At 35.0% G+C, this 13,717-nt stretch overlaps 1 protein-coding gene across 1 annotated transcript in view; it reads left to right on the forward strand.

Annotated features, from left to right (window-relative positions):
* Positions 1-13,717, forward strand: part of LRBA (LPS responsive beige-like anchor protein) — a 342,587-nt gene that overhangs the window by 96,373 nt on the left and 232,497 nt on the right. The window contains exon 34 of the mRNA XM_026041635.1: positions 6,884-6,948. Coding sequence (XP_025897420.1) covers positions 6,884-6,948 — 65 coding nt within the window. The remainder of the gene's footprint in view (positions 1-6,883; positions 6,949-13,717) is intronic.

Consider the following 13,717-nt stretch of genomic DNA (forward strand, 5'->3'; position numbering starts at 1 on the left):
GTTGTAATTAACTTCAGCACTAGGCCTTGATATAAATCATTCCTAATCTGTTTTCTTTACATTTTCATTCTTTTTAACTGGTTTAGCATAGTTGCTTTCTGTCGTCCTTTTACATAAAGGCTGGGATTGTAATTGCTTTTTTGAATTAGACTGTCGGAAGCTAATGGGCATGTTGATCCAAGAATTGATTAAAGAACACTAATGAATTTCATACAGCACTTTTTAAAGATTTGTAATAAATACCACAATAAAAGCTCTGTAGGAATGATCTGTTCTACCATTAGAATTCAATACAGTGTTGTCATGCTATACAGTCGGAAAAATACTTGAGTACAAGAAATTTTGATTTGTTCCATAGTGAAAATAGTAAACGATTTTGTGGCTATGAATATTGTGAATAATAAAGAAAAAAATCCAACTCTTCCCCAGAGTATATTTTAGGAGAGTAACTACCATTATTACTGCTTTACTGCTTTTTTTTTTTTCCCTATGTCTTATTCAAGGAAAAATACTTAAACACTTCTGATTTTCTAACTAGTCTTGATGTTTGATATCAACTGCACCACGTGAGGTCCTGTTTAACTGATTTATCAATAGTTTGAAGTATTTCACTGGTATTTTTAGTTATTAGTTAATAATATAGGCTTGGTGTAGTGAGGAATTCTTTTTTCTCAGGGTTGCAGCAAACGTTTAACAAATGTTTTCTGACTATCTTGTCCTTTTGAGGGACAGATCATCTCACTCACTGTCTCCACTCACCCTTGTAGTTCATTAGTTAATTTGTATTTGAGCGTGTTTGAGTATTTCCACACCTCAGTAACCCTGGTGATATGATGCCACTTGAAAAAAACTCTAGCTCCTCTAGTTAATTTCTACACCATTCCTCCTGTAACACTTGTTAAAATTTTTAATACCAAGACTTTATTTGTGCACTGTCACTAACTGATTTTTTGACAAAAAGCAATGTCTTTTTAGTGGAATGCCAGCAGTAAATACTTTTGGTTGTAACTGAGTGTGTTTGATAGTTTTAAAGTCTTATAAAAATAATTAGCTCTTTTATATAGTTCTAATGGCAGCCTTGCAAGTTTCCCCTGGAGCAGTCTCTAATGAACAGGCCTTGCTTTTTGCAGTTGGGCTTTTGCGTTCCCCAAGGACTTGACTTCAGACCTTGAAGGGCAGCAGCTGCCATTTGTCTTAAGCCTGGAGTTGCCAAACAGACAGACCATGTACTAATAGGACACATTTGTACAGCCCGAGTATGTGAAACCCTGATAGAGGCCTAATGACGATCATCTGTTGAGAGCTTGTAGCCAGCTAGGGTTAGAGTAACTTTTATCACCCTTATTGAAATCAAAACCTTTGTATTGATTAGTGAGCTTGACTTTGTTAGGTTGAGGCTACATTAAAGCTTTCATAGACAAGCTGTTATTTAGGATGGTCTTGTGTTATTTAGCATGCTCTTGCATAGCTTCTGTAAATCTAAAGTTATCTGTTGAGATTTCTCTCAAAAATATATTAAATTCTTGTGATAGTAATAAATATATTTGCAAGCTATCTTTTTTCCTCTGTAATTGTCAAGATTCAGCCACAGTGATATACTTGAGTGTGTAAAGGAGCACATAAAAATTGCATTCTATTCATGCAATTATTTTTTATTTAAACCSATTTCTTATAATTTCCGTTACTAACAGATCTAAAATTGCATTCTAATCATGCAATTATTTTTTATTTAAACCCATTTCTGATAATCTCCATTGCTAACAGATCTTATTGTACTTTTTTTATTTGAGAATTCTGATATGCTTGCATATATACAGAGTAAGATTTTCTCCAGATGTTTTTGGTCATTCTTATATTGAAATATGTCATATCCTTACATAATTTTGGTTTTTTGTGCATTACTTATTGTATGCTATTTTTATATTAAAACAGAGCAGGGAATTACTATGCATGATTTTCTATAATTYCATTTCAGGTTTCTCACATTTTTCAATGAAACTCTGTATTTTAACATAATTATAGTGTGCTTCAACTCTCTGAAAATTATTTCTGTTTGCAGATATTCTGCTTAACCTGGAGCTTTTTTTTAAAAAAAAAAAAATACCTGAGATGATCTACTTTTAGCTAAAGTTCTTTATTGCTGCATTTGTTCAAGCCTGTAGTAGATGTGGTGCTGAGAGAGTGGTGACACCAAGTGCAAACGTTGCTGAAATGTTCTTGATAGTTTACTTTAGGCACTTAAAGATTAGTATATCTCTCTATGAGCAAGTTTTTTTTTCATGCAGATTTGACCTTTAATCTAGTATATAATATGTCTCTTAGTCACATGTTCACACATTTTCCTGTCCTGCTTCTTAGTGTTCTATTCCTAGTTGTGAGTACAGAAGTCATCCTGCTCATTTATTTCATAATCAAAATAAATTACTGAAATTCCACAAGCTTTATGAGAAGGATGGATTAGCAAAGAATTTGCAAAGAGGTGTCTGTCTGTCTGTCTGTCTGGGTGTCTCTCTCTCTCTCTCTCTCTCTCTCTCTCTTTCTCTCTCCCCCCCCCACCCCCCGACTTACTTATGTGAATTTTAAATATTAGCTCTCATTCTTTAGTTTTGGAATATGTTTACCTTGGTAAGATTTCTAATGATTTTATAGGGTGAATTAAGTAAAGGGTATGTTTATGTATGTGTGTATATAGCCTTATGAGATCTATGAATGAAATTGGCATTACAGTTTTCTAGTTTAAAATAGAGCAGTCTTCATCTATTTTTAAAGCACTTTTTGAAATATGATTAGATTTCTTTCCTTAAAGTAGAAAGATAGATATGTGCATACAGTTCACATACATGCAAGCACTTCTAACCCCAAACCGAGAAAAATTTGTCAAACAAATTTTCCTGGCATTTGTTTGAGTTTTGAGGCATTTGAGTGATTAGGGTTCAAGAGTGGCTCTTCTGGGTGATAGAGACAACCTCTCCTGTCTTTAACTTCAGACATAGCGAAGCACAAGTAGAATAGGACAAGCATATGTGATGTTCCTCCATCCAGTTGTTTTCAGGTTGAGGTGAAATGGATGTAGTTTCTGTATTTGAGTAAATAACAGTAAATTTGCCTTTTGTGGACTCTTGCSCAGTCCTCTCTTGATTCTGTTGAACTCTGCTCATCACAACATCCTTTGGTGTGTGGAGCTCCTGGTGTACAGTCCACTGGCTGAAGAACCAGCACCACTTGTGCATTTTGAAGCTGGCTCCTACCAGCTGCTCCTTGTAKAAGAGATTTTCAGGCTAGTTCTGGGTAAGGATTGCATCTGAACCAGGGTGTTAGGAATAAATAGGGACTCGACAAGAAATGGAAGAAACAAGTGATGATTTTGACACCTGAAAATGCAGAGGTCAATATGGAATTTTTTTAAAAACTCATGTAATGATGCCATATAAGAGATSTAGCTTATTTTTAAGAAAGGAAAAATAGGAATCAATTTATGCCATATAAGTYGATCTCTATAGTATGAAATCCTTTTAAATATATTTAAAAATTGAAGTATTCATGCAGATGTAGGTAAAATAGAATACAATTATTGGGGATTGTTTTGCTAGACTAATTTGGTTGCTTTCTTTGGCCAAGATTTATTTCCCAGACAAAGGAAATGTGGTAGTAATTTGTATGAATTTCTGTGCAGCATTTGGTACTGTCATATGACTGATCATTAGTTGAGATGAATCAGAAAAAAAAACAAATTGTAAAATAGTTTTTTWAAAAAAATCTCAAATAGTGCAACACTAGGTCATAATATAAAGCTGGAGGAAGATTATTAGTTTTTTGAAGTGTGGTTTTATGGCAGTAATATTTCCTTTAATGATCTTGGAGTATTCAATGAGAGTGTTAATAAAACTTACTACTGATGTAAAGTGGGTACTATCCAGGATTCTATTAGTTTTTCTATATATATGTACACATRTATATACGTGTGTGTAGATACAAAAGTTCTTTGTGCTAAAGCTATGGGAAATGCAATGTGTTGCTCAAACTATAATTCAGATCAGACTTAAAACACCATTTCAGGAAAGGATATAGGACTTGCATTGTATCTAGAGTGTTTTTGAAAAGGTTTGCAGATTCCATTAATGAGCAGATGAACTAATAATGAGYTAAGAAATTTCTATTTCTGTCAAAGTATTTGAACATAATGGGATTGGGGATTTCATCTTTGTCTCCTTGCAGTGTTTATATTTGAATGTAGCTGCTTGTGATTGTGTTTAGTGCTTCTCATTTTTCCCATTTCACTGTGCACTATACATTGACCAAAAGCATTAGAAGGAGATTCTCTCTCACATGCGAAATATTTACATGCATAGGAAACAATGGTCAATTAAGTACAACTTATAACATGTATRAAGTAATTGACTTTATGTTGATCTTTCCTTACAGTCCTTCCTTGGGAAAGTGCTGCAGTGTGTCTTGTAGTTATTTAGTTGCATTAGTGGTTCAGTTTGAGGCTTTTAACATGTTTTTCCTTAATACCTCAGGGAGATGGATAACTAAGATGTTGATATAATAATGCAATATGCATACTGAGTGCAGTTGCTTGAGAGGCAGCATATACTGTGGGGAAATATTGAATGGACCATGAAAGATGGTGACTATTAGGGTTTTTTTTCTTTCAGCTGTTAAAACTAGCTTTAGGGTGTGTTCAGCTGTGATTTATGAAATTGTTTAGACTAACACCTTCTTTGATAATGTCTGTGATGTAGAGAAATATGCTGAAAAGTATCATGATAAATGCACTTTCTTTTCACTCTTGGCAATCTCCATCTTCACCAATTAAATTTTCAAGTGTTGTAGTGAGTTCCGTTCAAGAGCAGACAGATACATTACTGATACAGAGCAACAGATGGAAGATGTCATAAATAGAAGAAAATTATTTTTGCTTTTCTTGAGTTTTCACACACATAAGCTTAGAGAATTATCTTTATTAAGTTAAATATTTACAACTAGATTTACATTGAAATACAATTTTGAGTATTATTTGAGTTGGTTATTTTGGTTAGAATATTAGGATGCAAAAGGTATTTTCTAATAAAAATAAATGCTGCTTAATACTATTTTGGCCTCTTTACAGACTAATTTAGTAGTGGTGGCAATAAGAAAGCACTTGGGGAGAGATGGAGGAAGGGTGGTGGGGAAAAAACAGGTAACAGGAGCATGTCATGAGGAGAGGCTGTGATCATTGTGACCTCAGAAGGGGGGAAAAAAGAAAAAAAGTCATACGTGGAAAAAAAAAATATGTGAATGGAAAATAGCTAACATGTTCAGAATGTTGCTTGCCTAATAATGCACTATAGACTAGATATATAAAATGTAATGAAATGTATTTATAATTCATGAGGAAATATACATCACAAATTCGAATTAGCCTACTCATAATTCTAACTGCTTCACAATTGTAATACATTGTTGAAGCTTAAAAGTACTAAAAGGATGTTGGGCCTGGAACATTTTAAACCTTAAGAGATCAGAATTGTAATCTGTTACCTGTATGCAAAACTTGGAAATATTTTGGGGAGGGAACTACATCATTTAAAGAAAAAAAAAAAAAGAAAAAAAAAAAACTACTGTTGAGTTTTATGTGCATGCTAGCACACTGACTGTGGAAGGTAACACAATTCTAACTGCTTCACAATTGTAATACATTGTTGAAGCTTAAAAGTACTAAAAGGATGTTGGGCCTGGAACATTTTAAACCTTAAGAGATCAGANAAAAAAAAAAACTGTACTGTTGAGTTTTATGTGCATGCTAGCACACTGACTGTGGAAGGTAACACAGTTAGCAAAACTGAATAGCAAAGAACCTGCTTTCTTGATAAAGGAAATAAAAACTCCTGCATTCAGAAATCTAGAGTGGTTTTAGGAAATACTTGCTGGTTTGTATTTCTTTGCCTGTTTTGGAGCTGGCAAGGTTTTAAGAACCATATTGATAGAGGTACTGATATGAATGACCACTGGGATTATTTTTTYAAAAGTATACAAAAGTAAGGCAGCTGTCTAAGATGGAAAGCTTTTTAAAATAGCTTTTTATTGAGAAAGATACTTTAGTTATTRTAGAAGGAAAACCAAAATGGTTAGCCCTGATTAAAGCTAAAAGTTGTATTTGGTCTGATCTGTCCAAGTTGCCCTACTTTTCTTCCAAAATGCAATGTTCTGTGCTGCTCTAATTTTTCACTCTAATAACTTTTTTCTATACTGAGTGGAGATTAGAAATCTTAATTGTGTTTTGCTGGCCCACAGTCCTTTCTCCTGAGCTTACAAAGGGGGAAACAGACCTCAGTGATAGATCACCTGGATTGGYAGTGTTCCAGGGTTGCCGTGATCAAGCAGGTTTTTGGAGAAGAGGTGGCTGTGTCATGCTGGAGAAGATTACCAGTATATATGCAGAATAAACCTTTGAGCTGTCTCCCTGCTTTCCCTSCCCTAGAACAAATCTGTATCTAAAGTAGATTTACATGAATATGGAAGAGTTACTTCAAGCTTTTCCAAGGTTTATTAAGGCAAAGTGCTTCTCTGAATCAGAGTAATTTCGGAATTAGTGCATGACGTAGTAAAGGAAAAAGACGTGGTCATTTTGTGAAATGTTTTTCTATTTTCTTCTCCCTTACAAAAAATAAATGTAAGTTTGAGTGAATGATACTGTTTTGTTTCTTCATGCTGACACTGCTTTCTTTCCAATCAGCCAATGGTGCTTTATAGTTTTCTTTGAGGTGGTGTAAGCTGCCAGAATTGAAAAGAAAATGCTTAGCTTGGTAGCTAGCAGTATTTTTTTCCCTTGTTTTTCTTCATTTTATATAACTTTTTTTTTCCCCTCTTTCTTTCTTTCTTTCTTACTTTCTTCCAGGAGTGGCAGAACTCCATACAAAAGAATGCTGGCCTTGCCTTTATTGAGCTGGTCAATGAGGGAAGGTAAGTCAAAGTATTTGATTTCTTCTCCGTCCTACCTCTAAGATGTGTGTCTTTTTTTAAAAATATTTTTCTTATATTGTTAATGCTTAATGTAGTATGGGTGCGTTGCTGTTTCTGTGTGTGTGCCAAGTCCTTTGAGCTGCACGAGCTGCAATTTACCTTCTCTGATGCTTTTTTGTTTAATTATGGCATTTCTCTTAATCTAGGTGCCCTTTAGTGCAATTAAATGTTTCACATATGAGCATGTCATGGATTTTCTTTTTTCCTGTCCTTGTGCACTGGTTAACATTGATACTATAATTTGTGTTCAACTAATCTCTTGAGGAGGAGAATTGATATTTAGAAGGCATTTTAACCAGGAATTGGAAGATAAGCCTTTGTCTCAAAAATCAGGTTCTAGTTTACTGATTTATTTTATATTTACCTCATTAAAATAAAGCTCTTTCATTCTGTTTTAAGATAGTAAAAATTCTGATAGCATTACCAATTCAGTTAAATGTTCTATCAATAATGATATGCAGATTTCTTTTTTCTTTTTCACTGGGTCTTAGAGAAAATGACAGAGCAGCTGATGAGGCCGTGCTCTTTGACTTGCAGTGGCTACTCAGAACCATCAATATTTTCTTCATTAGGAATCGATTGTTGAGTCAGACTAAGAGCAATATTTACTTTTCCTAAAGGATTTTTTGAAGATGTCTCAATGAGTTAGCTAAGGAGCATTATAAGAAAAGCCATTTTGTGAACCTAAATTCAGTTAGTAAGTTAGTTAAGCTAGTAAGCATCTCTAAAGAAAATCAATTTTACAGGATTAGGATAGTTACTGAATGAAAAATGGAAGATTTTTTCTTTCAAGAGCATTACCGATATATATCACATAAAATAAAATACTGCATAAATATCATTTTTAACATTTTAGGAGTGCAAGGAATAGCTATGTGAGATTTTTTCTTCTAAAATATATAGATATTGTCAAGATATGACCATTTTAATGGTTGTATTGGGGTTTATGGTAGTATTGGGGTTTATAGTAGGGGAAACACGATCCTAAGGCAGAAAAAAACATTCTGCTACTAGTCTTTATCCCCAGGGCCAAGGTAAAGTAACAAGGGTGTTCAGTTACAATGTTAAGATCTAGCCTGTAGTTGTTTGCAATTATGCAAGGCTGACCTGTCTTGACCTCACTTATAAAGTGCCTGCTGTAAATTTGGCCCTTGATTAATGTTTTATTAGTGTAGATAATGCCGAAATCCCCCCCGCACGTAAACCACAATGGAAGGTTGGTCTGAGCGAGATGATTATCATTAACAAATTCGTTACTGAGGCAGGATTGCAGGCAGCAGTTCCCCCAGCAGTTACTCTGCTTGTCCAGGTCAAGATTTCAGAGCGCGTTCCCTCTGCAGAGGTGTTGGGGATTGGCCATTTGCCAATAAACCAGCACTGCCCATCACGGAGACGGATGGAAATGCTCCCCCTCCTCCGTCAACATCAATAACTTATGGCCTAGCCTTAGCAGAGTGGATGTCTTGGGGACAGAGGAGCCCTTGAAGCCTGAGAAGTGTGGTTTTGGTTAGCAGAAAATACCTAAGTAATTGTTACTTCATTTTGCTCCTGATTCATGCAGCAGAGCTGTTTCAGGAACATAATGTCATTGCAGGGAGAAGGGGTTCAATTCTTAAACATGCGTTCTTTTATCTAGGTCTTCTCCATTGCTGTTTATAGGGTCTTTTGAAGCTACTGCTGGACTGGTGATGCTTTAGGATTTCTCAGCATTTGCTAAAATGAAATCATTATTTCTCATATGGCACAAACTGCATTCCAGAGCTAGGCTTTTCTTCTCTTTTTACAGGCCTCACATTGTTTTGCTTGCACATGCATCTACACTGTACTAAAATATTCCAAATTATATTTTTATTGTATTTGTTACTGTTTTAGTCTTTTTGCTACATTATAATCTTAACAAATCTAAAAGCTCAAATTCTTTAACTATACCTTTAAAAGGGAATTAGCCAAATGACACTGATGTGAACTTCAACTGCATAATCATTCARTTTCTTAATTCTTTCACACACATACTGTATAATCTTTCTAAAAGACAATATGGTTGTAGAGAGGACAGTATTGACTTGTCTGAGGTATTAAGAATGTCTGTGAGTATCATAATGTGTGTAGTGTTGGATGAATAGGAAATCAAGGGCTGGAAGAAGTGCCCGGAATTTGTGGAATCACATAATTGCTATTGTCTGCTTTCCTGAGGGAAGAAGGCTTACTCATCCCATAAGCTTTGTAAAGCAGGATTTAGTTCCTGATGTTTATTACTAATTTTTGGACTAGTTTTAAAGATATCAAGTGATGTAATTTCTTCTAATCTGAAGTGTGTTCTGAATATTAGATGGCAAGGACAATATTTCAAGAAGAGAAAAACATGAAAGAAATCTAAATCTCTTACAGTTGCTTTTAAAAGTATTGTTTTTATCCTTATGTGGAAGGTATGAATGTGCCTCTCTACCTCACACAAAGGGAAAGTTTTACATTTAGTCTTGCCGTGTTTTGACTAGAATTCCCTAAGCAGAAATGTAAGCAGCAGGTCTGCCTCTGGGACTTAAAGGTCTCCTGTGTGTCCTGCGCTCAGGAGGTGCTGGGCTCAATGCCTGTTTACAAGTCACCGATTCTCACTGTGTAATTGCTGCAGGGCGCTGATGTGCTGCATGCACTGTTGTGCCTCGGCTTCCCAGGTAGGTCAGGTTCACTGCACGTGTGTAGCAGAATTGATTTCTATGTCCTTGGTCAAATCCTGACTAGGATTTGAATCTAGGCAGGCAACTAAGATGGGAAAATATAGAACAGTAAACCTACCTGTATTTGAAATACACAAGTGAAGTCTTTCAAAGGCTAGGAGAAAGTTTTGTTCTTTAAGGGAAAAAAAAAAAAAAAAAGGAGAAAAAAAAAAAAAAAAAAAAAAAAAAAAGCAAAGGTGTCTAGAGAAATGAGAAGAACAAGAAGGTAGTGAATGTGTTAAATGAAAAACTAAAGTAGCAGGTATTGGAAAATAACTTTTTTTGTGTGAAAGGGAATGTGAGCTTAAAACAATGCTATTTTGAACATGAATCTGTTTTTAATAAAATTGAATATTATTCACTGTTATGATAATATCTGGGAATACTTTGAWATCTTGTTAGAAATTTGCCTATATCCACTGTTTCGAATATCCAGTGCAACGTGTACAGCAGAGGTCTAGACTGTGAAACATTGCCCTTAACCTGTTCAACTGCTGCAAGGCTCAATTTCAGTCTTTGTACTTCCTTTTTACCCTTGGGTTTATATTTAGAGCAGTCTTTGTTGGAGCTTCAACTCAAGAGCTCATAGATCACGACACCAGGTTCATTCACCAAAGCTCTCCTTTGGGTGGGACTGGTTGGCTCTTGCTGCCATTCCCCAGTTTTGTTGGCTTCCATACTGTCTGCCCACCTGTAAATATTTTATCTTTCAGCCTGAAACTTAGCATATTTCATCCTTATGCAGAAGATGGTGAAGTTATTTTTCTGAGCTGGTAAAAGCTTTCTTTTACTCCTTCAGATGGAAAAAACACATCGTTGTTAGACTGTTATATCTTCTTCTTTCTTGACCAGTTAGCAAACAACTAATTTGCAAACAACTAATTTGCAAACAACTAATTTGCAAACAACTAATTTGCAAACAACTAATTTGCTAACTAATTTGCTCTGTGATGGTTAAAACTCTCTCCTGTCGCTTTGATTCATTAGCACATTTAGATATGAAACATCTCTTATGCTAGACCTTATTTTCTGTATCAGCCAGTGCACTAACAAACGTACTCACGCTTGAGACCAGGCATGACAGTTATTATCCCCTTTGGGGTGATAATGGCTCTGGCATGGCAGGGGTTGAGGGATCAGTCTCCTAAGCATGCTGCGGCAATCCGTCTTTCAGGCTTCCAGTTGAAGAGCCTCTTGGACATGCTTGGCCTTAATTTTCTTAAACACACAGTTTTCTTCATCATCCAGAGGTTTAGATGATGTGTTCAGTCGTACGTGCCTACGCATTGGTAAGTGAGCACTGCCAGACTAGTTGCTTTTAAAAAAGCCTCTCATATAAGCATTGTTTAGTTAAAAGAAAAATTAACTCATTAAATTAACAGAATGTGTGTATAATTTACATGCCTTTGCCACCTCCCTTTCCAATCAGGAATCAAAGCAAATAAACAATGAAAAATTCTCCCAGATCAGAGGATTCCCCCATATTGGGTTTTCTGCCTTTTCAGTAAAGGTCGGCTCTTTTTTTAATTTATGTGTAAAGGAAACTTGCAAGGAATATTTTTCTTTAACTGGATGTAAAACTTGACTGTAATGAAAATTTCAGGGGAAACTTGAACCTTCTATTAAAAAGATTGGTTGGGATTATTCATTGAATCAAAAAGTTGCTGGGAGGAGGAGAGAAATAGAGAGCTCACAAACAGGGAATTTAAAAAAAAATAAATATATCCCCAAGGGAAAAAAAAAAAAACAAACCTTTCCAGAAATAAACAGCTGTAACTTATGATATTTCCCCAATACATAATATTCAGTGATATAAAAACAGTGATTCTATGATCAAATACCATTTTGGCATATCTCTTAAAAGAACAGTGCTAAGACCATTTCAACATGTCACCTGCTGTTTCTTCTCTTAGATTGTATATATTACTCTTGACTGGTCAGAGATGCAAATATTTTGTAATGTTGAAATAGTTGGCAAAGTAGTTGGCCAATTAGGGCGCACTCTCCTAAGCGCRAATAGGGGACAGATGTGGGCTGCCCCCTTCAATTGTCTTTCCCTCACAATGTGCGGTCACTCCCAAGGAATGAACGGTGGAGAATGTGTTGCCATGGAAGCAACTTCTGTGGTGGAAAAGAGTTAGAAAAATATAGCTAGTAATGAAAAAATGGATGATAACTGACATGCTTATGCCATTGTGCATAATTGACCAAAAAAGGCTCAGGAGAGGAGAAAAGAAAAAAAAAAAAAGGTAAATGTCCAAATTACAATTGATTGCCACCAGTCTGCTTCCTTTCAATCTACTTCCCTTATTGCAGCCTCTGTCTTGAGCTTTTAGTAATGGAGGACCTGTATTTTAGTCTGGTTCTGTAGAAGAAAGTGCTGTCCACATTTTTGTGCATTGTGACAACCCGTTCTGTGTAAGTGATAGATTTTTTAAAGGTTGTTTTTTTTGGTGATCTTTTTATATAGGTGTGTGTATACATATATATATGTGTGTGTATACATGCATCTATACACATGTATGTATATACACACACACTTTTTTCTGTTTTTTTTTTTCTATTTTTTTTTATGGTGGTTTCATGTTGGTTTCATAGAAGAAGCAGCCTTGCTAATACTTGAATTTGAAGCAAATCACAAAAGGTGATTAGGCTAGACCCCAAACAACATCTCAAATGTGCTGAAAAGTTGCAGCCTGCGTATGTCAGAGATGATTACGTAATTTGAGTTGGGGTTTTCTGAATTACAAGGTTTTGAGTGAGTGCACATGTACATGCTAAGCTATTATGTGACGTGCACGACTATCTTTAAAACTGTTCTTTATTTTGTTGAGTTTTGTTTGATCTGCATGGATTTAAATTGCATCATCTTGGTGTAACTGGAAACATATGAACTATGTTGCAGCTTAATGGTTAAGCAGAAGCATTTTGGAGAGAAATATATCTTAATGGTTAAAAAATATACTTTAATCATCAGAGATGCAGTTAATTTTGTGTATATATGTGACGAAGATAGATCTTGCTTTAGGGAATGAGTATTTAATTTGCTTGTTCTATAAAAAAAAAAAAACAGAAACCACTTTTTGAGTGCCTGTGAATTCTTAAATTTTTTTTATATAAAATATTTTTATATACAGTGTGTTTAAAGCGTAAATTAATGCTTTAAGAGGGACTATTTATCCTACATAAATATCACAAGAGGATATTTATCCTACACTCAGTGTGTATTCAGGGATTCTACTATTATAATTTGAAAAAAATAATTTATCATATAGTCATATCGAGAGTAGAACAAAATTTCAAGTTATTTCTGAACAGGCTTTTATATCTTTTAAGTAGCTATTTCAGATTAGAAAGTACTGGAGCGGTGTGTCCCCTCCTAGCTATCTTTTCAGAGTGTTCCTACAGTTTATCCTGTACATCCATTACAGATGCAACTTTTTGGTGACACTGCCTCTTTTTTTTTTTTTTTTTTTTTTTTTTTTTCTTTCTTTCTTCTCCCCCCTGGCTACTTTAAAGGGAATAAATACATTCCAAAGTTTAGGACCTATATTTTTCAATGACTGAGCGGCATACATGTTTAAGTATCCTTGTTCTACAGGGCAATATTCTGGCAGTAGTAGTTCCAACACTTAGTGCATATACCATAAAAGACAGACAGTATCCAATTCTAAAACATATTTCCTTTGGAAAGAAGGGAGCCTCCTATATGCCAGGTTTATGAGGAGTACAAGTAGGAAAGCTTACCTTGATCCTCCTTTCCTGGTTATCTCTGAGCKGTCTGTATAGCAGCATCTGGAATATTCATAATCCCCTGCTGCAATACTTTGAGAGATTTATCGCTAAGAGTTGTAAATGTCACTTATAAAGCTTTTGCTGTATTTTTACTAAAATTGATAATTGTTGAATGTCAGAAGTACTAACTCAAAATTTATCCTTCTCTGGCTTTGTCTTCTAATGCATATCTTTGCTGTTCCTTTTTGTTCCCTTTTATA

Source organism: Nothoprocta perdicaria, unplaced genomic scaffold, assembly GCF_003342845.1.
Source record: "Nothoprocta perdicaria isolate Ctin4 unplaced genomic scaffold, notPer1 scaffold_29, whole genome shotgun sequence".
NCBI lineage: Eukaryota > Metazoa > Chordata > Aves > Tinamiformes > Tinamidae > Nothoprocta > Nothoprocta perdicaria.